The sequence below is a fragment of the Lontra canadensis genome, unplaced genomic scaffold (assembly GCF_010015895.1).
Source record: "Lontra canadensis isolate GAN:19392208 unplaced genomic scaffold, GSC_riverotter_1.0 scaffold4, whole genome shotgun sequence".
Classification (NCBI taxonomy): Eukaryota; Metazoa; Chordata; class Mammalia; order Carnivora; family Mustelidae; genus Lontra; species Lontra canadensis.
The window spans coordinates 13899939-13922331 of NW_022630998.1; the positions used below are offsets into that span (position 1 = coordinate 13899939).

Genomic DNA, 22393 nt, shown 5'->3' on the forward strand with positions numbered 1-22393 from the left:
ATGCCTTAAGTCTTATACCTTATTAACAGAGAAGACATTTATATACTAGAACTCCAGTGAATGAAGAATTGTTAATGAATATTATGATATGAAAGAACTTTTTGAACTATAAAGGATGAATTGAATTTAAAGTGTTATTCATTAGTTTTGTGACTAGAAATGGTTGACAGAATACATCAAAGGCAACTAGTGTCCAATTATTTAGATATTATGCTATTGATAGTCAAAATATTGAATTTCCTTGGAAAACAGGTAAACTTCTATCATAGAAACTAGAATCAATATACATTTGACACAAGTAAGAGTTTTAAAAATATAGTTATTACTTGTATTTCTATCAGAACATCATGTACTATTTTCAGTCTCTGATTCATCTACTAGGTTTGATGAAATAAATTGTTGTTTGTAGAAGCAGAGTAAGTGAGATTTCAGGATAGAGGGCTGAAACATTTTTAAACTTGAAAAACCAGCCTTTTCTAGGTGAGTTATTTTACTCTTATTGACAGATTTAATAAAGATAACCATCATTGATTTTCTATGGCTAATTGTAGATGTTCTTCATGAGGAACCAAGATGAGAGAAAGGGAGAAGTTAGTTGATCAAGTAAAACACTTGAGTAATTCAAAGAAGTTTATTGGTATCCTCTTCAACTTATGTTTTCCTTCCTTTTGTTGACATGAAGGCCTTTTACTGGCAAGATCATTGTCTCCTGTCATGCTACTTTGATTAGGGTAGGAAATAGATTAATGCTTCTATCACCTGAAAGAAGAAGTTCCGTAATTGATTGGGACACTGCATACCACATCTTCAATGAACCTTGGTTGGGTCTTTAGGAGCTCTTTCCTTCCTGCAGCATTCCTCTGCCTCAGTTTCCTCGTTAACATTTGTTTCCCACTGCTACTTGAACCCTTTCCTGTATCTCAGTCTACTTGTCTTTGTCTACTATACCATTTACATTATATTTTGCTGATCCTGTCCTTGTTTCCTACTCTTACTGAGTAAGTACATGCAGGAGTACTATTTTGGCTGGTTACCATTTGAAAGCATGCATCCCAGACCAGCATGAACCTCCTCTGGTGTGGTAAAGACCATGGTTTTAGATAAAACCATGATGGAGTAGGGCTGAGACCCACAGTGCTATAAGAAATGGCTATTGCAGGAATTATCTGCTACTATGCAGATTTGATTTCTTCTTTTCTTTTTCAGTACATTAAGCCTGATTTTATTACATAAAATCCCTTGAATACTGATTTTATGTCTGGCCTTTTTCTTTGCCTCCCATATTTATATGTACGAAAAAAATAGATTTTTTAAAAAAGATTTTATTTATTTATTTGAAAGACAGAGATCATAAGTAGGCAGAGAGGCAGACAGAGAGAGAGAGAGATGGGGAAGCAGGCTCCCTACTGAGTAGAGAGCCTGATGTGGGGCTTGATCCCAGGACCCTGAGATCATGACCTGAGCCAAAGATAGAGGCTTAACCTAACACTGAGCTACCCAGGTGCCCCCCCCCCCCGCCCACCCAAAATAGATTTTTTTAAAAAGAGGAAAGCCTAGATAGTTTTTCGGAAGGGTCTGTTGTAGTCTGAGTGTTTGCTATGCTCACAGTGTCTTTCTAAGTGCCCATAGCCCTTTCTGAATAAAGGGCCCAGAAGTGTTTCCTTGTGCAGAGTTGCCATGCTCTATATGATGTAGTTCAAATGTCCTAGTTTAAAACTAGGTCTGGGATCAGTACTTAAACCTAAGATAGCAATCCTTAGATTTCTAGAAAACCTATTAAATAGCTTGAGAAAAATATCCAATAGGGAGACCTGCTATAAACCGACTAGTTAACGTTCTATTTCTTGGGAGAGTATACGTAGGAGAAAGGCCAGGAAACTTACACGACACAGCTCTAATAAACTGACATAGAAAAAATGAATGTGCAAAGGCCATTGAGATAGAGAAGCAAATGGAGAGACAATACAGTGAGTAGCTGTAATAGAAGTAGATATAAGCACAATCAGCTGACGGAAAGAAGCTGAATATCTGGGTCTTTGTAGCAATTAAGACAAAACAATGGAATGCCCACTAGAGAGCAGACCAGATAAACTGCCATTTGCTTCTGAATAATCTGTTTCTTTAGGAGTGCTGAATTATTCAGCTACTCAGTGTTTTTGGCTTTGTCACTTTACTGTGTAACATTATAGTAAGTCTCATCAACTGGATTAACCTAGGAGTCTGTTCATTTTAATTCTAAAAAGTTCAAACACAAAAATTATCTAGTGCAGTGGTTCTTAGTGTGGCTCCCAGGCCACCACCATCATCATCATTGCCTAGGAATCTGCTAAAACTGCAAATTCTTGGGCTGTGCTCCAAACCTACTGAATCAGAAACTCTGAAAGTAGGACCTGGTAATCTGTGTTTTACACCATCCCAATGATTCAAAGCACACTATAGTTTGTAAACAACAAATCTCATAGTCTAGTGTGATCCTCTTATTTTATAAATTATGAAAATGATGTGTATTCTTTCCTGGGTAACTTCTAGCTGCCAGAAATTAAATTATTACATATATTCCATTTTCATGATCACCTGGAGATATATATATTATTATTTCTAGTTTATAGATCATGAAGCAATAATTTAAAGAGGATGAGTAATTTTTCCAAAGGCATATATATCTTTGGATACACTCACACACACACACACACATATACAGGTAGCTGAACCGAGATTAACAATATAAAAATATCTCATGTACCTGACTCTAACACCATTCCTGCATCTACTATTATATAATACTCCCTAAAAATGGGATATAGAGAGATGTGATTTGCTAATTGTTGTTCCAAAAATCAGTTGCAGAGCCAAGATAAAAGCGAGGTTTTCTGTTCCTTATTCTACCTGTTATACCTAATACAGATTGCCGTTTCCTATAAAATCATGGTATAGACCAGTGAAACAGAAGACAGAACTCAGCAACAGATTAATATATATAAAAACTTGCTATCTGATAAGGGAGGCACTACAACGATATAGTTCAGTAAATGTGATGATAAATTTGATTCTCTGTATGGTGAAATGAAGTCGGACCACTACCTCGTATGATACGCAAAGGTGATTTAGAGGTTAATAAAATGAGACTAGGAAAAAAAAAAAAAAAGAACAGCACAGTTAATGCTAAACCATGAAAGAAGTATCTTGTGACATAGAGGTAGGAAAGGTTAAGCAAGGTTGCAATAGTGTAAAATACAAAGTAAAAATTAGTGGATTAAAGTTATGACAAAGATTTCTGTTCTATGAAGGAAACTGCAGACAACGTTAAAAGATGGGTAACGGGCGCCTGGGTGGCTCAGTGGGTTCAGCCTCTGCCTTCGGCTCAGGTCATGATCTCAGGGTCCTGGGATCGAGCCCCGCATCGGACTCTCTGCTCAGGAGGGAGTCTGCTTACCGCCCCCTCTCTCTGCCTGCCTCTCTGCCTACTTGTGATTTCTGTCTGTTAAATAAATAAGTAAAATCTTAAAAAAAAAAAAAAAGATGAGTAACATCTCTCAGTCTAACAAGAGATTAGTATTTAGAATAAATAAGGAATTCCTGGAAGATCTATACAAAAACTTCAGGAAGCCTAATAAAAATATGAATAAGCTGTTCACACACAATAACCAAGTCTAAATAGCTATGAATTACATGAAGAAATGCTCAGTTGGATTTGAATTTAGGAAAGTACCATACAAAAGCATTGTGGTATGACTTTATATCCATCAGCGTGGTAAAATTTTAAAAGCCTGCTGATAATACCAAGTGTTTGTGATTATGTGGGGTGTACTACTTATCTATTGCTACATGACAAACCACCCCAAAACTTAGTGGCTTAAATAATAGAACATGATTTTGCTCATTCATCTGCAGCTTTGTCAGGGCTTACTCCACTCAGCTCTACTTGTCAATTAAAGTGAAGTCTGGGGGATAAAATCTTCTGATGGCTTGTTTACTTAACGGTGAGCTATCGATACTGGCTGTTTGCTGGAACACCCACACATGGCCTCTCCATCTGGCCTTGACTTTCTCACAACATGGTGAAAGAGTCCCAAAGCCAGAGTCCTGAGAGAGTGAGCATATACAGCAGAAGTCCTATTGTCATTTTATGATCCAACCTCAGAAGTCATGCAGCATCTCTTTGTTGAGACAGTCAATAAGGACTTTCCCAGTTCAATGCCTCCTGATGGGAGAATGGCAAAGTTCTGGAAGGGTATGTGGAACTGAAAATATTGCTGTGGTGAATTTTATAAGTTGCTACATGAAGAAAAAGGAAAACTCTGCTACATTATGGTGGGATTATAAAGTGATACATTTTGGGGTAAACATTTAAAGAAATAATGGAATGAAGTGTATAGTACATCTTAATGCCCATGCAATCCTGTTCTGGGATATATACTTCCAAAGACATTCTACCCTAGTCCTTAAGTGTGCACGCACAGGCACATTTAATATAGTCTTGTTTGTGACAGTGGGAGTTGAAGTGAGCCTAACTTGTGGGAGTAGATGAATATGGTAGGATGACAGTATGTAAATTTAGATAGCACTCAGAAGATGAATTAGATTAATACTTAGAATATGTTTAGATTTTTTAAAATGGTGTTTATGACTAGAAAAAAAAATTAAGTTAATTTAACAATATATAAACAAAATGCCACTGAAATTTTTCAAAGATAAGCATATATAAGAAATATAGAAATCAGTTTGAAAGTTTATATTTTAATGTTATTATCATGTTAATTACTATGTATAGTATAATAGTACTATACATCCTCCTGAGGCTTCTGAGTAAGTTCAAAAAATGCAGAATTTGGGCGCCTGGGTGGCTCAGTGGGTTAAAGCCTCTGCCTTAGGCTCGGGTCATGATCTCAGGGTCCTGGAATCGAGCCCCGCATCAGGCTCTCTGCTCAGCAGGGAGCCTGCTTCCTCCTCTCTCTCTGCCTGCTTCTCTGCCTACTTGTGATCTGCCAAATAAATAAATAAAATCTTTAAAAACAAATGCAGAATTTACGTGACTTCACTGTATGTGGAATACCCAGGAGTAAAATGGTATAGAATCTTAATAGTAATACTAGTAATTTTCCTTGTGTGTGGCTTAAATTATCTTCATTTTGTTTTTTAGTTAGGTGAAAAGATTTCTTTTTTTTTTTTTTTTTTTTAAAGATTTTATTTATTTTTCAGAGACAGAGGGAGAGAGAGTGAGCAAGCACAGGCAGACAGAGAGGCAGGCAGAGGCAGAGGGAGAAGCAGGCTCCCCACTGAGCAAGGAGCCCGATGTGGGACTTGATCCCAGGACGCTGGGATCATGACCTGAGCCGAAGGCAGCCGCTTAACCAACTGAGCCACCCAGGTGTCCCGGTGAAAAGATTTCTTAAGGAAAGAAATAGATTAACTAAGGTAAAGGAACGTTCTAGACACCTGGTTAATGATATCTATTTTTCCTTAATTTTTGTAGAAATTTCCTTATTTTTGTAGAAAACTGCCAGAATCTCAAATAAAAATTATAGGTGGCATGGAGGTCAAATGAATAAAAATTGTTCAAATACTACATGTCTTTAATAGTATATTATTATATATTATATATTGGTGAACTGCAGATTTTGATTTATATATATGTTCAGTTTAGATTCGGAAAGGTAAAATTTTTGCTGATTGGTCATTAACATGTGAGTGAATAAATCTATTTTTCTTTACCTAACAAAATGAAATAATTTGTGTATAACATTTCTATTTTAGGTTCTGTTGAAGAATCCAATATTAATATGCCTAGCTCTGACTAAAGCTGCAGGATCTTTTGTTTTTATTGGAGCTTCTGAATATTTGCCTTTGTATATAGAAAATCAGTTTTCGTTAACACGCTCTATAGCAACTAAAATTGCAGGTAGACCTTTTTGCTCATTATACTCATTTTGAAGTTTTTATATAAAATTTTCTTATATGTTTTTATGAAATATTTGAAATACGCATAAAGTAAGAGTAATGTCATTTGCTGAAGTTTCATTTATCTTATTTCATTTTATTATTTTTCAATGCTATATATTACTATATATCACTCAGTGCTCATCAGTGCTCATCACAATGAGTGTACTCTTAATCTTCTTTATTTTAGCTACTCCCCCACCCACCTTCCCTGTGGCAACCACCAGCTTGTCATCTGTATTTAGAGTCTGGCTTTTTGTTTGTCCCCCTCTTTTTTTTTTTTAATTTTTTTTTCTTAAATTCCACATATAAGTGGATCATTCGGTATTTGTTTTCTCTGAATGACTTATTTTGCTCAGGATTATAACCTCTAGGACCATCCATACTGTTGTGAATGGCAAGACTGCATTCTTTTATTCCATTGTATATGTATTCCACATTGTCTTTATCCATTCGTCCATCTATTAGTGGACACTTTGACTGCTTCTATAATTTGGCTTTGTAAATAATGCTGCAGTAAACATAGGGAGGCATATATCCCTCCAAATTAGTGCTTTTGTATTCTTTGGAAATATTCCTGGTAGAGAAATTACTTGATCATAAAATAATTCTATTTTTAATTTTTTGAGGACTTCCCTACTGTTTTCCATGGTGGTTGTATCAGTTTGCATTCCCACCAACAGTGTACAAGGGTTCCTTTTCCTCCACGTCTTTGTCAGCACTTGTTTTGATTCTAGCCATTCTGATAGGTATGAGGTGATATCTGGTTGTGGTTTTAATTTACATTTCCTTGATGGTGAGTGATGGTGAGCATCTTTAAATGTGTCTGAAATGTATCTCTTGTAGGCAACATATAGATGCTTTTTTTTTTTTTTTGAGAGAGAGAGGTGGGGAGGGGGCAGAGGGAGAGAGAGAGAAAATCTTAATCTTTTTTGTGTTTTCTATCTCTTTGTTAAGGGTCTCATTGATATTCTCCACTCTTTTCTCAAGTCCAGTGAGTATCTTTATGATCACTACTTTGACTTCTCTATCAGGCATACTACCTATATCTGTTTCACTTAGATCTCTTGCTGTGGTTTTGTTTTGTCCTGTTATGTCATTTGGGACATATTCCTCTGTCTCCTCATTTTGTCTAACCCTCTGTGTCTATTTCTCTCTGTTAGGGAGCTATGTCTCCTTATGAAGAAGAAGTCCTGTAGTGCTCTGCAGTGCAGAGTCTTCTGTTCACCAGAAGCTGGCACTTCAGGGGTGTCTACGGTGTGTGTTGCTTATGCCCAGCTCTTGTGTCCCGGCTGCTTTTTCCTTCAGTCCATCCAACTGAAGAGGCTCTCTTTACCTGTTGTGGGCAGTGTTAAGTCCCCAGCTGGGGTGGGGCACACAGTTTTAACAAGGTATACCTTGGGCTTCCACAGGGCCCACTCCTGCTGCTGCTGGGACTGAGGCCCTTAAAACATGTGAGTTGGGAGGTATGGTGTTGGCAAGGTTTGCACCAGTGTTCTGGGAGAAGACTTCTGCAGACACTGGGACAGAGGCAAATGTGGCTGGGAAGGGTGGATCCATCGAAATCTGGGAGTCCAGGGCACAGTGTAAACCAGTTAGTTAGTGAATGTGGGGACAACTCTGGAGGAACATAAATCTTATAATAGACAGTAATCATGCTTATCTTTTGATCCAGAAGAAGACATTATCTTTACTGTACTTGACAGTAAATGTATCTTCTCTCAGTTCCAGGAGGAACATAATCTCTGTTTTCTAGAACTATAAGCAAACTTGCCTTCTGTTATTGAGAACACTATCTCTATTACCCAAGGCTATTTGTTCACTGTGCAAATATCTTTGAAGAGATAGGACAAAGATCAGTCAGTGATTCTGCTTGCTAGATATGCAGAAACATGAGCTACATGGAGAATTGCTGCCCACTATATGACAGTAATTATCTAACATATAAATAATGATTGTCAGATTAAGCAGACAATCTAGTATGTTACTTGCAAGAGGCACTCCTTAAATATGATGACATGAAAAGGTTGAAAGTCAAAGGGTAGGAAAAGTTCTACTATGTGAAAGCTAGCCAGAAGAAAAGGTGGTATAAGTATAGTAATTTTAAATTAGTATTCTCAAAGCAAGAGGCATTAGTTGTTGTGAAGAGATCATTTATAGTGACAGCAGTGAGGTAGATGAAACAATTATACATGGGCATGCCCTCAACAATGTAGCTTTAATTTTTTAAAAAAGATTTTATTTTTTTGTATGAGAGAGAAAAAGAGCACAAGCAGGCAGGTAATTCAATAAAAATGGACAAGAGACTTGAAAAAGTATTCGATAGAAGATGCTATCCCTTGGCCAATATTCATATGAAAGTGGGTTCACCTCTACTGGTTTTTAGGGAAATGCATATGAAAACCACAACACAATACTACTATTCATTCACCACAATGGCTAAAATGAAAAAAGGGAAATGCATGTTGGCATGGATGGGGAGTGGTAGCATTTCATTCACTACTAGTGAAAGTAAATTGGTTTAACCATTTTATATCTGTTTGGTAGTATCACGAAAAGCTGAACTTATACATATTCCCTCCTTCAGGAATTCTACTCCATGTTACATACCAAACATAAATTCCTCTCTTAAGGATATACCTAGAGGAAGTGCAAATATTTATAAAAAGACATACATGAATTTTTAAAGTTGCACCATTATTCACAATATCACAGTGAATAAGTTGTGGTGTATGAGTATTTTAGAATGCTGTTCAGCAATGAGAAGGCATCATCTGTTGTCATGTATAAAAACATGAGTGAATTTTTCAAACATCATACAAACAAAGGAGCCTTAATGTATACATACTTTATGATCCATATTTTATAAAATCCTGTAAGTGCATAAAAGAGCCTTTGATCTTCTGGCAGTGTTAGATTTTTGATCTGGGTGGTAGTTTTATAAGAACAGTCACTGAAAAGTCATCGGCATGTACAATTGTGATTTGTGTACTTTTCTGTACATCAATAAAATCTTTACAGAGTTGAAGTTCTGTGCATTGGTTGAATTTCCAATTATCTTGTTTCCTTTTGGGGTGGGCTTTAAAGAGCTAGCCATTTAATTGTTGAACTCCCTGTGCCCAGTATTTTCTTATCACCTAGGGCAATAGCCTGACAGGCAATGTTTTCCTAGCTGAGTGGAGTTCTCAGTTTTGTGCTCACAAATGTTTGTGGTTTTCCCAAATCTGTAGTTGTTGGGTTCAAGCTGAATAAACCAAGGGCCTTTTCCTGGGTTAGTTATATGGCTTGGGGATGGGGATAGGACTTGGAGCTCAAACATTTTATATAGACTGCCATCTGTTCCCCTTGTTTTTCCTTTATCTCATTCCTGCTTGTGGTAGTACCTATTGCCCTTCATTTCTGAGATTCTGGGGTAAAATGCAGCTTGCCTCTTTTTGACTTCCTTACTTTCAGGCTTACTTCTCACCCTTTGAAGTCTCCTGATTCAGTTCCATTTCTCACAATTTTCTTGATAAATATTGCCCCTCCTCTATTTATTTGTAGTTTTTTTTTTTTTTTTTTTGCTTTCTAATGAATTTATTTGTGAATGTCCACCTTTTATCAAACATTCATATGTTTACTTTGTGCCTGAACACTTTTCTAAGCGATTAAATATGGGCTCATGTAATTCCCCTAACAACCTTATCATGGTGATATAATTATTTATAGATTTTCCTTAATAGTATCTCATACATTTAAGTGTAATTTTCATTATTTTTCTGTCCTAAGTATTTTTAAAATTATGATTCTCATATTTTTATTTAAGTCACGTCTTACTTTTTTTGGTTTGTTTTTTTGTTTTTGTTAAGATTTTATTTTTTTTTTTTTATTTGACAGAGAGAGAGAGAGAGATCACAAATAGGCAGAGAGGCAGGCAGAGAGAGAGGGGGAAGCAGGCTCCCTGCTGAGCAGAGAGCCCAATGCGGGTCTCGATCCCAGGACCCTGAGATCATGACCTGAGCTGAAGGCAGAGGCTTAACCCACTGAGCCACTCAGGTGCCCCTTAAGTCATGTCTTATTGAGAAGAGATTTTTAGTTTTTAAATATATGGTTTGCTTTTCTTTTTAAATAACTATTCACATCGAATAATAGTTTCCATATCTTTAGTAATGTTGTAAGCCGAGTCTTTGTTTATGAGAAAGCTGAGTCAAAATACTTTGCTTATGGATTTTTAATTTTCTGGGCAATTTTAACAAAATTTATTTTATGCAATGTTAAATATATATAGGTTTATGAACTACATTTCATGGCATATTTTTTTAATATTTTATTTTCAGACTTTCCTTTAAAAATACCCAATTTAATTATCTGTCTTTTTAATAGTTAAGCTTTATCCATTTACCATTATTGGGTATTCTGGCTTTTTTTTTTTTTTAAGATTTTATTTATTTATTTGAAAGAGAGAGAGATCACAAGTAGGCAGAGAGGGAGCCCAGTGTGGGGCTCGATCCCAGGACCCTGAGATCATGACCTGAGCCGAAGGCAGTGGCTTAACCCACTGAGCCACTCAGGCATCCCTAGATTCTGACATTTTTAAGTAACTTTTAACGTCTTACTTACATTTCTTTGTTTATTACCTTTCAATCTGCTTCTTTCCCCCCCATTATCTTGTTCTCTCTCAATAGACTCATTTCTTTTTTTCATTTTATCCCTTTTGTTTTGTTCAGGAGATTTTAACAATCCACTGGTAGTTCACTAGCCCCACTCTTCAAGAGTGAGTGCATGTGTTCATGTCTAGTCTAGTTCAGGAGGTTTTAACTACCCACTGAGATAGTTAACTAGCCCCATTCTTCAAGAGTGAGTGCATATGCTCATATCATGTCTAGATAATTTTATCATTTATGAATTAGGTATAATTATTCTTTTGCAAGTAACATGCTGTTTGGCAGATTTTTACAATTTCTCTTTATTCTTGATGATATGAAGTTTTCTTACCTTACTTCTGTATACCTTAGGATAGATTCAATTATTTACTCTTAATCGTTCTCAGTAGTTGGAGTGTTCTTTTATTCCCAGAACTAATATCTTTTTCTAATGGTGGAAATTTCTTATTCTCAATTTCAATTGTTCATGTATTATTTCTGGGGAAATAATTCCCCAGAATTTATTCCATTATACTTCTCACAAGTGCAGTAAAGCATTTTGTAGTGCCTCTTACCCTGTTGTCTTTTTTTTTTTTAAAGTTACTTTCTTATTAAACTTACAAAAAAAAATTTGGAGGTAGTACAGACAGCTCTCATACACTGCACACCTCATTTCCCTTTTTATTAACATCTTACATTAGTATAGTAGTTTTGTTATAATTAATGAGCCAATGTCAATACTAACTGAAGTCAGTATCTCATTTTTATTTCCTTTGCTTTTACACAATGTCCTTTTTTCTATCCCAAGATTTCATTCAGGATACATCATATTTAGTTATCATATCTCTTAGGTTTCTGTTGGGTTTGGCAGGTTCTAAGTCTTCCACTGTTTTTTATGATCTTGACAGTTTTGAGGAGTGCTGGTCAGGTATTTTTTAGAATGTTCCTTAACTGGGAATTGACTGATTTTTTTCCATCTGTGATTAGACAGGAGTTATGGGTTTTAGAGGGAGGATCACAGAAGTAAAGTGACGTTTTCATCAAATCATATCAAGGGTGCATACTGTTAACATGGTTTACTACTTTTGAATTTGACCTTGTTCAACTGGGTAATGTTTATCATATTTCTCTACTGTACTCATTGTCCTTTAACTACTTATCTTGGTTATTCTCCTTTCACTCTTCCTTTTTTTTAAATATTACATAGTGCATGAATTATACAATGTTCTCTTCCAATTTATTAACTTTTCAAATGTCTCTGGTCTGGGATTTTAGTTTTTATTTTAGGAATTAAAAGTTTTAAATATCCAGGTTTATTATTTTTTATTCATCTGCTCTGATTTCATTCCTTTATCTTTTTATTTTATTTCTTCTTTTTATGGAAGTTAAACTTTCATTTATCTTTTTGAACATTCTAAAATTACTTACAAGTCTCCCACAGACCTTCAAAGATAATAAATTTAATCCGATGTTGGTGGAACTTTTTTTTTTTTTCCCTTATATTTCTCTTGCTATATTCTTATCTAAATCTACCACTTCTTTATGTTTGGAGCAAAGGAAATCACAGCAATGTTTGCATTTACTGTGCTACTTTTATATGACTATCTTCTAATTATATGTCTTCTTCTCCCTCTTTCTTTTCCTCCTCCTGTTTGCCTCTATTTAATCCTTTATGCTTGATTGAAAAGAAAACTATTTCTCATAGTGACTATTCTGAAATCTCAGTTTGTTGTAAGATTGTTAATATTGCACACCCATTCATAGAATCAGTGGGTGGCTTAGATAAATTTCTGGTAGTAAGTTTCTGTTACTGAACTCTTGTCATGGGCATGTCTCTTGCTGTAAAGTATAAATCCAGACAACTATCCAATAATAGCTCTGAATAAGACAGTTCTCATCTTCTGTTTTACGTGGATTAAGTTCTGGGTTTACCTTAGATGCTGTTACCACATAGGAACAAAATTTCTCCATCATTCCACTAGGTCTGTAGGTTTAGCCCTACTCCCAAATTTGTACTTCTCTTAAGATTCAGGTTTGTTGAGATGTTTATCATGCCTTTAAGTTTTCATTGTCTTTTTATTTCAATCTATATTTGATGTATGTTTAGAGCAGGGGGATTGTATCAATGTATGAATGTTCTGTACTATCATCAGCTATTTTTTTTTAAACTGTTTTCTTTTCCTCCTCCTTTCTTTTAGGATTTGTTTTACTTCCAGCAGGTGGACTTGGCGAGCTTCTGGGAGGTATCATTGTTTCCACGTTACACATGTCTTGTAAAGCCCTTATGAGATTTATAATGGTTACATCTGCTGTATCACTTATGTTCTTTGGGTTTGTAATTTTTATAAACTGTGCTCCAGTACCGCTTGCTGGGATCAATGAAGATTATTCCGGGTAAATATTATTTTGCAGATTGGATATTTACATTCAAATCAACAATGTATTTTTCAGTTAATTAGTAATTATCTAGTAACCCTGTAAGTTTATGCCATTCTTAGAATTATTCAACATGTAAAATAAATATGAAGCACACTTTTACCTTTCATATTAAGGGCAAAAATATCATGATGGTAGCTTGTGACACGGCTGTTTATGCATAAAGCACTAAAGAAAAAAAAGGCATTGAAATGATTCAGAACCAAGAAGTAATATTCTGTATTTAAGTGGCTAACAACTAAAAGACAATACTATCTGTACAAAGCCTTACCTTGTGTTCCTGAATTGGTAGATCCGCCTTTTTATAGATACCAAAGAATAGAACTGAAGTACAGCTGAAAGTATGTGTAAGTAATATCTCCTTTAACCAAAAATTCAAAGAACTGGGCAGAGGTTGATATTAAACACAGCAGAACAGAATTTGAATAGAAAACCTAAGGACAGAGCAAGTAAAATAAGTAAAAAAAAAATAAATAAATGAAGAGTTTCATTGCTCCCCACAATGGAGTAATTTGTGGCAGACCAATGCTCCCACGGAGAACAACTATACAAAACTGAATCAAGTTTAAAAGATTTGTCTCAAGATATCAGAGAATTGTTTAGGCAAATAGAAATTCAAAGGCCAAAATTTTGGACTAAGGCAGACCCTTAAGAAGAGAAGCAACTTCTTGCATTTGGATACTTTAGAGGTATTTGCTAACTCTCAACATTGAGAAGAAGCTGAAAATTTGGGCAAAGGTCTGGGCAAAAAGCATCTTGTTAGATGACAAGAAATCAGCACACATTTGTGACAGATGCATCAACTTAGAGACACAAAAATAGAGCAGGATATCAGAGAGGAGAGAGAGAGAGAGACAAATGACACAACACACTGTTGGGTTTTCACTCAGTACATGTGTGGAATTATGAATGTAAGAGGCTGAAATCAAGCAGGAATCTTAGAAAAAGTAGAGGAAAAATCTAGCAGTACTGTGATACTCTGTAGATGAGAGTGAGTTTAGCATACACTGGGAAGAGGCACTGTGATGAATACTACTTGTTCTCTGATATCTCTGTAAGGCTAAGACCCGAGAGTAAGGGCCTTCCAGAAGTACTATAGCCTATCCAGAAGTTAATTTGGTCTCTAATTGGATTAATTTGGTCATCTAGCACTCTTTAACTAGCTGCAGAAAAAACCAACACTCTAAAAAAAAAGATAATACCCAAAACTATCAGACAAAACAGACAATAGGACAGACCACAGGGGATCCAGAGATCATCATTATCAAATAAGAATGTTAAAACAATATTAAGAAACACACTGAGGGTTTTGGAGGGGAGGTGGGGTTAGGTGAGCCTGGTGGTGGGTATTAAGGAGGGCACATATTGCATGGAGCACTGGGTGTGGTGCATAAACAATGAATCTTGGAACACGGAAAAAATAAAATTAAAAAAATAGACAAATGGATTAAAAAAACCAATATTGATATAAGCAATAATACAAATGACTATGAATATCTCTTCAGAAACCTTGGGCTCAGAAGAGAGTAAAACAGTAGCTTTAGAATGCTGAAAGACAACTCCCCGCCCCCCAAAATAAACATTGACTTATAAATCATTATCCAGTGAAAAGAGCCTTCAAGAATGAAAATGAAGTAAAGATATTCTCAGGTGAAGGATAACTCATAAAATTTGTTATTAGCTCTAAAAGAAATTATTAGGTATTTTTTCAGTCTGAAACAAAATAATCCTAGAGGAGAACCTGGAGGATAGAGGAAGAATAAAACAAGTGATAAATATACTAGTAAGTAGACTAACTTTTCATCTTATGTTTAAAATATATATAACTACTGAAAGAGACGTATAACATTGTCTGGTGTAGTTTTTCAAAGGTTGTAGATGTCATACATCTGACAACTATAAAGGGAGAGAAGAAAAGGACCTCTTATAACACTTATACATTTTAAGTATCGTGGCAAAATGTCAGCTTGAAGTAGAAAAGTAAGTATATATACATATAGTTTAGATATCTATATCTATATTTCCTGTCTTCGTATGGTCTGCACACTAAGATTGTTTTTATATTAGTAAGTGTTGTGAAAAACAATAAAGAACAAGAGGACTTACAGTTTCTACTCCAGTATGTAAAGAGCTTGTAAGTCATCACTCCCATCCTCACAATAAGGATAAAACAACAAATAAAATAAAAAATCAAACAAATAAAATCAACAGTAGAGGACAGACTGGGCAAACTGCTGTGGCCCAAAGTGGAGAGATAGGCAAATAGGGAGAGTTATAGTTTGCTAGGAGCAGAAGCCATTGGAACTGAATATTAAACAACACTTAATCATTTGCAGGAGGTAGAACATGGAGTAACTTGAGAGTTAAAATCTACTGGGGACTCGGTGGTAGGAGGACCCCACACACTCTCATGACTCTAAACATCCAGGTGCTCTGCCAGGTTCTCAGAGTGGAAACTGAAAGAAAATCCTCTTGTGTTTGGGCAGGAGAAGAGGGAAAATAACCATTTGAAATATGCCCAAGAGAAGTCTACTGTCTGTAACAGAAGCCTTACCCTGTAGGAAACTACTTTACCAGAGTTTCCCCTGCCAAACTTTAAAAAGGAGGGTAATCAGACAAGTCAATCCTTCTCTAACCTTCCTGTCTAGCATAAGGGAAAGGAGAAAAAGGGCTAAGAAAAACTGAAGGTCACAGCTTAGAGACCCAGGCACACTGGGGTGGAAAGAGACACAAAATCCAAGATTTTATTTTATTTTACTTATTTATTTGACAGAGAGATCACAAGTAGCAGAGAGGCAGGCAGAGAGAGAGGGGGATGCAGGCTCCCCGCTGAACAGAGAGCCCCATGCTGGGCTCGATCCCAGGACCTGAGACCATGACCTGAGCTGAAGGCAGAGACTTAACCTACTGAGCCACCCAGGTGCCCCCAAAATCCAAGATTTAAATGTAAGATTATAGAGCACTTTCCCTTAGCAATATCTTACCGCCACACCAGTAGATCCCCAATATTATAACAGAGAAGCACAACTGAGAGAGCTGGAAGGCTCACTCTGTTTCATAAAAAGATTCTAGGGAAACGCAAAGACAACTAGGAAGACAGAATGAGGATACCATGGGAAACCAAGGCCTTTGCCACCTCGCTACAGCAAGCTTTAAACAAAGCCTAACTCCTAGACAGAGAAACATACAAACCTCTTATTAAAAGACCAATTTACCTCTGTTTTTGTTAACATGATGCATAATGCCTGACTTTTAACAAACACATTACAAGGTATTCTAAGGGCAAGAAAACATGCAAACTGAAAAAGCACAACATGCATCAGACCCAGACTCAGGTATGGCACAGGTTTGGGAATGATCGGACTGGGAACATAAAATAACTATTATTAATATGCCAAGGGTTCTAATGGGAAAAAGTGGGCAACATGAAAGCAAAAATAGATAATAAGAGAGATAGAAATTCAAGAAAAAATCAGAGGTAAATTTCAGAAAGCAAAAACCATAAGAGAAATGAAGAAACCCTTTCATGGGCCCATCAGGAGATTGGAGAAAACTGAGGAAAGTATCAGTGACTGTGGAGATATGTCAATAGAAACTTCTTAAACCGAAAAATACAGAGAAAAAGATGAAAAAAAAAAAAACAAACCCAAATGAACAGAATGAACAGAAATGAATAGTCCAAGAACTGCAGCAATTACAAAGGTAAAACCAATAACAAAACAAACACCAGAAAGAGAAGGACAAGAGAGGAACAGAAGAAGGGAGTAATAATGGCTGAGAATTGTCCAGAATTAACAAACACTAAACTACTGATCCAGGAAGCTCAGAGAACACCATGAAGGGAAAAAAAAAAAATTACAACTAGGCATTTTATATTTAACCTGTAGAATCAGGAAACAATGACAAAATCCTGAAAGAAGCCAGAAGAAACAAAACCTCACTGATAGAGGACTGAGGATTATTTAACTCAGACTAATCTTACAAACCATACAAAAAAGAAGACAGTGAAATGAAATATTTAAAGGACTGAAAAAAAAATCATTAACCTAGAATGCTATGTGCAATGAAATTGTCCTTCAAAAATAGCAAAATAAATATATTCTCAGATAAACAAAAACAAAACAAAACAAAAAAAAACCCCACATGAATTGTAAACATGCTTTGCCAGGAAGTTCTTCAGAAAAAAGAAAGATGGTATGAGTCAGAAATTTGAATCCACCTAAAGGAACAAAGAAACATGCTTTGCAAGTAACTTTGCAAGAAATGTTTAAAGGAGTTCTTCAGAAAAAAGAAAAATGATATGGGTCAGAAATTTGAGTTTGCCTAAAGAAACAATACCAGAGAATGACTAAATGAAGGGATAATATTTCATTTTTTATTTTTAATTGGTATAATTGAAGACTTGTGTTCAAAATAATAATGGTGATAAGATGTTAAGTGTTTAAAGTCTATGGATAGTGAAATAGATGAGAGAAATCTTATAAAAGAGGAAGGAGGAATTGAGAATAATTTCTTACAAGGTACCTTCACTACCCATGAAGTGGTATTGTGTTATTTGAAAGTAGACTGAACCTGCTTATATACTGGGAATCCTATAGAGACTCCTAAAACATTTTTAAGAAATATAATTTTTGTGGCCCCTGGCGACTCAGTTGGCTGAGCATCTGACTTTATTTCTGCTCAGGTCATGATCTTGGTGGGACTGAGCCTCCTGTCAGGCTCTCTGTTTGCAAGGCAGTCAGCTTGAGGGCTCTCTCTTTCCCTCTGCCACTCCCCCGCTCATGCACACACACACCCTCTCTCAAATCTTTAAAAATAAAAATAAAAAGTATAATTCCATTCTAACATGAGAAAAAATAGAATCTTATAAAATAATAAAAGCAGAGAAGGGCAAAAAGAAAGGAAGGAAGGAAGGAAGGAAAGAAAGAAGAAAGAAAAAGAAAGAAAGAAGATGAAAAAGAAAGAAGAAAAAAGAGGGAAGGATGAAAGCAAGAAAGAAAAATTTGTTGGCATGTAATTGTTCATAGTCATCACTTAGGATCTTTTGTATTTGTGTTGTGTCATCTGTGACGTCTCCTTTTTCATTCATAATTTCATTTGTTTGAGTCCTCTTTTTTTTTTCTTGGCAAGTTTAGCTGAAAGTTTGTCTATTTCATTTACCTTTTCAAAAAACCATAGATCTTTTCTATTGCTTTTTTAGTCTTTATTTCATTTATTTCTGTTCTGATCTTTGTTGTTTCCTTCCTTCTGCTAACTTTGGGCTTAGTTTGTTGTTTTCATAGTTCCTTGAAGTATAAAATTAGGTTGTTTATTTGAGATCTTTCTTTTTTCACAATGTAGGCATTTATTGGTGTGAACTTAGAATTTCTTTTGCTGCATCCCATAGATTTTGGTATGTTACACTTCTACTTTTATTTATCTCAAGGTATTTTTAAAATATCTCTTTTGATTTCTCCTTTAAACCATTGGTTGTTCAGTAGCACGTTTTTAAACCTCCACATATTTGTGAATTTTCCAGTTTTCTTCTTGAAATCGATTTCTAGTTCCATGCTGTTGTTGAAAAAGATGCTTGATATGATTTCACTCTTCTTAAATGTAATAAGGCTTGTTTTGTGGGCTACTATGTGATCTATTCTGGACACTGTTCCACATGTACTTGAGAAGAATATGTACTCTCCTGCTGGGGATGCAGTGTTGTGTAAATGTTTGTAGGTCCATCAGATCCAATGTGTAGTTTAAGTCCAATGTTTCTTTACCGCTTTTCTGTCTGGATGATCTATCCTTGTTGAAAGTAGGGTGTTTAAGTCCCCTACTATAATTGTATTGCTATCTGTTTTTCCCTCTAGGTCTGCTAAATTTTGCTTTACATATTTAGATGTTCCTCTGTTAGATAAATAAATATTTGCAAATGTTATATTCTCTCACTGGATTGATTCTTTTTCATTATGAAATGATATTTGCCTCTCATTACAGTTTATTGTCTACCCCAGCTTTCTTTTGGCTTCTACTTGCATGGAATCCTTTTCATCTCTTTACTTTCAGTCTGTGTGTGTCCTTACATATGAAGTGAGTCCCTTGTAGGCAGTTTATAGATCAGTCTCGTTTTGTTTTGTTTTTATCTATTCAATCATTCTATGTCTTTAGATTGGAGAATTTCATCCATTACATTTAAAGTAATTATTGATAGATATGTACTTGTTGCCATTTTGTTAATTGTTTTCTGGCTCTTTGTAGTTCCTGTTTCCTTTTGTCTTCTCTTGCTTTCCTCCTTGTGGTTTGATGATTTTCTGCAGTGGTACGCTCAGATTCCTTTCTCTATATCTTTTGTGTGTCTACTATAGATTTTGTGTTTCTGGTTACCATGATGTCTACATAAAATATATTTTTAATGGTCATTGTTGAGCTCAGCTTAACCTTGAACATATACTAAAGCTCTAATTTTTTTTTTAAAGATTTTGTTTATTTATTTGACAGAGAGATCACAAGTAGGCAGAGAGGCAGGCAGAGAGAGTGGAGGCAGGGGGAAGCAGGCTTCCCACTGAGCAGAGAGCCCGATGCGGGGCTCCATCTCAGGACCCCGAGATCATGACCTGAGCCGAAGGCAGAGGCTTTAACCCACTGAGCCACCCAGGTGCCCCAAAAGCTCTAATTTTTTATTCCTTCCCTACATTTTATGTTTTTGATGTCACAATTTATATCTTTATACCTGTGTATCCATTAACAAATTCTTGTAGTTATGTTTATTTTTAATAACTATATTAACCAGATAAACCTTATCTATAACCAGATAAACCTTATCTATAATCTCACCTGTAATTATAATTACATGAAACTTTTCATTCAGCAAAGCCTGGGCTCTTGGTTGTCTCTCAAACTTTTGTGATTGTCCAAATTACCTTCTTTGTTCTTTGTGGGTCCTATTAGTTGAGAATGTGCTAGACCTCTCAGTGTCCCAAAGGGGAGAATAACAGTCAGTACCTAGATTTAGGCTAATTGGAAGCTGGACCCTCAGCAGTGTTAAGAAAGAGTTAGTTTTGACTCTTCCAGGGAGAAACTGGGAGTTGTGGGGTTTTTTTTGCCTCTTCCCCCTTTGCTGGGTTTGAGTGTATAGCTGCAGGAGGGTAGTTCTGTGCACATTAATGACTGCTTCTTTGTCTGCTATGGTCCTGTGGGGACTCCTCAGTGCAACACCTTTTGGTTATGAGAGCCATACAATCCTGGGACACATCCTTTCGGTGGCAGCCACAAAAACGGGGATGCCAGTATAGGTAGAAGCTGCTTCTAGGGAGACATTGGCAATTTGGAGTGAGCCGAAATGAGAAGGCAAACGTTATGTCTAACAGTTTCCCTGATCTCCGGGGAGGATTGCAGTCAACCCCAACAGGCCTTCTAAATTAGAAACCTGACCCTCAGACAGCTGCTTTTAAAATACTCAAATAGGCCTCTTTCAGGGAAAATGTGAAAGATGGGTATTTTTTCTTGCTCCCTCTGCACTGAGCCCTGTGGAAATAGCTGGTTAAGAACTGTTTCTTGGAAGGGCCTGGGTGTCTCAGTCCTTAGGTATCTGCCTTCGGCTCTGGTCATGATCCCGGGTCCTGGGATCGAGCCATCTCTCTCTCCGTGTGTCAAATAAACAAATAAAATCTTTAAAAAAAAAAAAAAAGAAAAAGAACTGTTTCTTTGTTTGCTACAGTACTGTGAAACTCTGCAAAGAGCATTGTGATCAGCCCCTGAATACATGTTAAATTAGAAGCCTGGCCCTCAAGTGGTGACTTTTAAATTATGCAGATAGACCTCTTTCAGGCAAAGATAGAGATGAACATATTTTTGCATTCTCTTTCTGTGCTGAGCCCTGGCGGGGATAGCCATGGTGAGTCTGCAGAGATCATTGAATGTTTCTTCTTTGCCACAATCATGGATCTGTGGATGCAAACCCCATTGGCTTTTGGAGCAAGTGTTTTGGGTGCCTACCACTTGGTTTGAGTCTTAAAAGTTGACGCAATAGATGTGGGGTCCATACTCTTCACTCCTTAGGGAGAGGTTGCTAGTTGGGTGGTCCTTCCTGAATATCAGGCACTGTCCCTGGGGAAGGGATTATGGTAAAAGTATGTCTCCGGTTTTCCTCCCTGTTTCAGTGTGGGTGATGGAATTTTCTCACTTGCCCAATGGGTAGGAGGGATTCAGCTAGTTTTGGATTCTTTTCAGTGGAATTTCTCTGTGTGGCTATAGTTTGGTGTCCTTGGGAGGAGGTCAGTTCTGGAGGTCCCTATGTCATCATCTTGGACTGCAACCAAGATAATCTTTTCAACAAATGATGCTAGAAAAACTGAACATGTACATGCAAAAAAAAAAAAAGAAGAAGAAGAAAAGAAAAAGAAAAAAAGTCTAGAGACAGACTTATATGCTTCACAAAAATTAAATCAAAACTAACTAAAAATGGATTATAGAATTAAATATAAACACCAAACTATAAAACTTCTGGAAGATAAAATAGGATAAAATCTAGATAACCTTGGGTTTTGTGATGATATTTCAGATACAACACCAAAAAAGGAAGTATGAAAGAAAAAAAATATGTTAAATGTCATTAAAATTAAAATCTTAACTCTGTGAAAGACACTGCTAATAGAATTAAAAGACGATGCACAAATTGGGAGAAAAATACCTATTTGATACAGGACATATCCAAAATATTTAAAGAACTCTTAAAACTCATCAATTTACAGAGAAACAACTCAATTGCAAATGGCCAAAAGGTCTGAACATTCACCTCACTAAGGAAGATGTGCAGGTGCTGATAAGCACATGAACATATGTTCAGTATTATATGCCATCAAGGACCTGCAACTTAAAACAACCACTACACATCTATTGAAATGGCTGAAATCCAAAAAACTGACAAAACCAAATGCTAGCAAGGATGTGAAGTAAAAAAGACTCACATTTGCTGCTACTGGAAATATAAAATGGTAAGTCACTTTACCAGTTTGGCAGTTTCTCACATCGCTACACATAGCTTTTCCATACAATTCAGCAATTGTGCTTTCCAGTATTTACTCAAAGGAATTGGAAACTTACATTCACACAAAAACCCGTCAGTGAATGTTAATAGCATCTTCATTCATAATCACTAAAATTAGAAACAATCAACATACCTTTCAGTCATTGAATAGATAAACTATAGTACACCATACACAGAATATTATTCAGTGATAAAATGAGCTATCAAGCCACAAAAAGACATGGAAGAACCTTAGATGTATATCTTGCTAAGTGAGAGAGACAGTATGGAGGTTACATATTATATGATTCCAACTATAAGACATTCTGGAAAAGGCAAAATTATTGGCAAAATTGCATATTTGATTTGGGCTTTTAAAAATATCTTCTGGGGGTGC

The 22393-nt window shown here is 36.0% G+C and overlaps 1 protein-coding gene across 1 annotated transcript in view; it reads left to right on the forward strand.

Moving 5' to 3' along the window:
* SLCO6A1 (solute carrier organic anion transporter family member 6A1) overlaps nucleotides 1–22393 on the forward strand; it is a 93539-nt gene that overhangs the window by 41015 nt on the left and 30131 nt on the right. The window contains exons 7-8 of the mRNA XM_032845772.1: nucleotides 5755–5899; nucleotides 12758–12953. Of these exons, the coding sequence (XP_032701663.1) occupies nucleotides 5755–5899; nucleotides 12758–12953 (341 nt within the window). The remainder of the gene's footprint in view (nucleotides 1–5754; nucleotides 5900–12757; nucleotides 12954–22393) is intronic.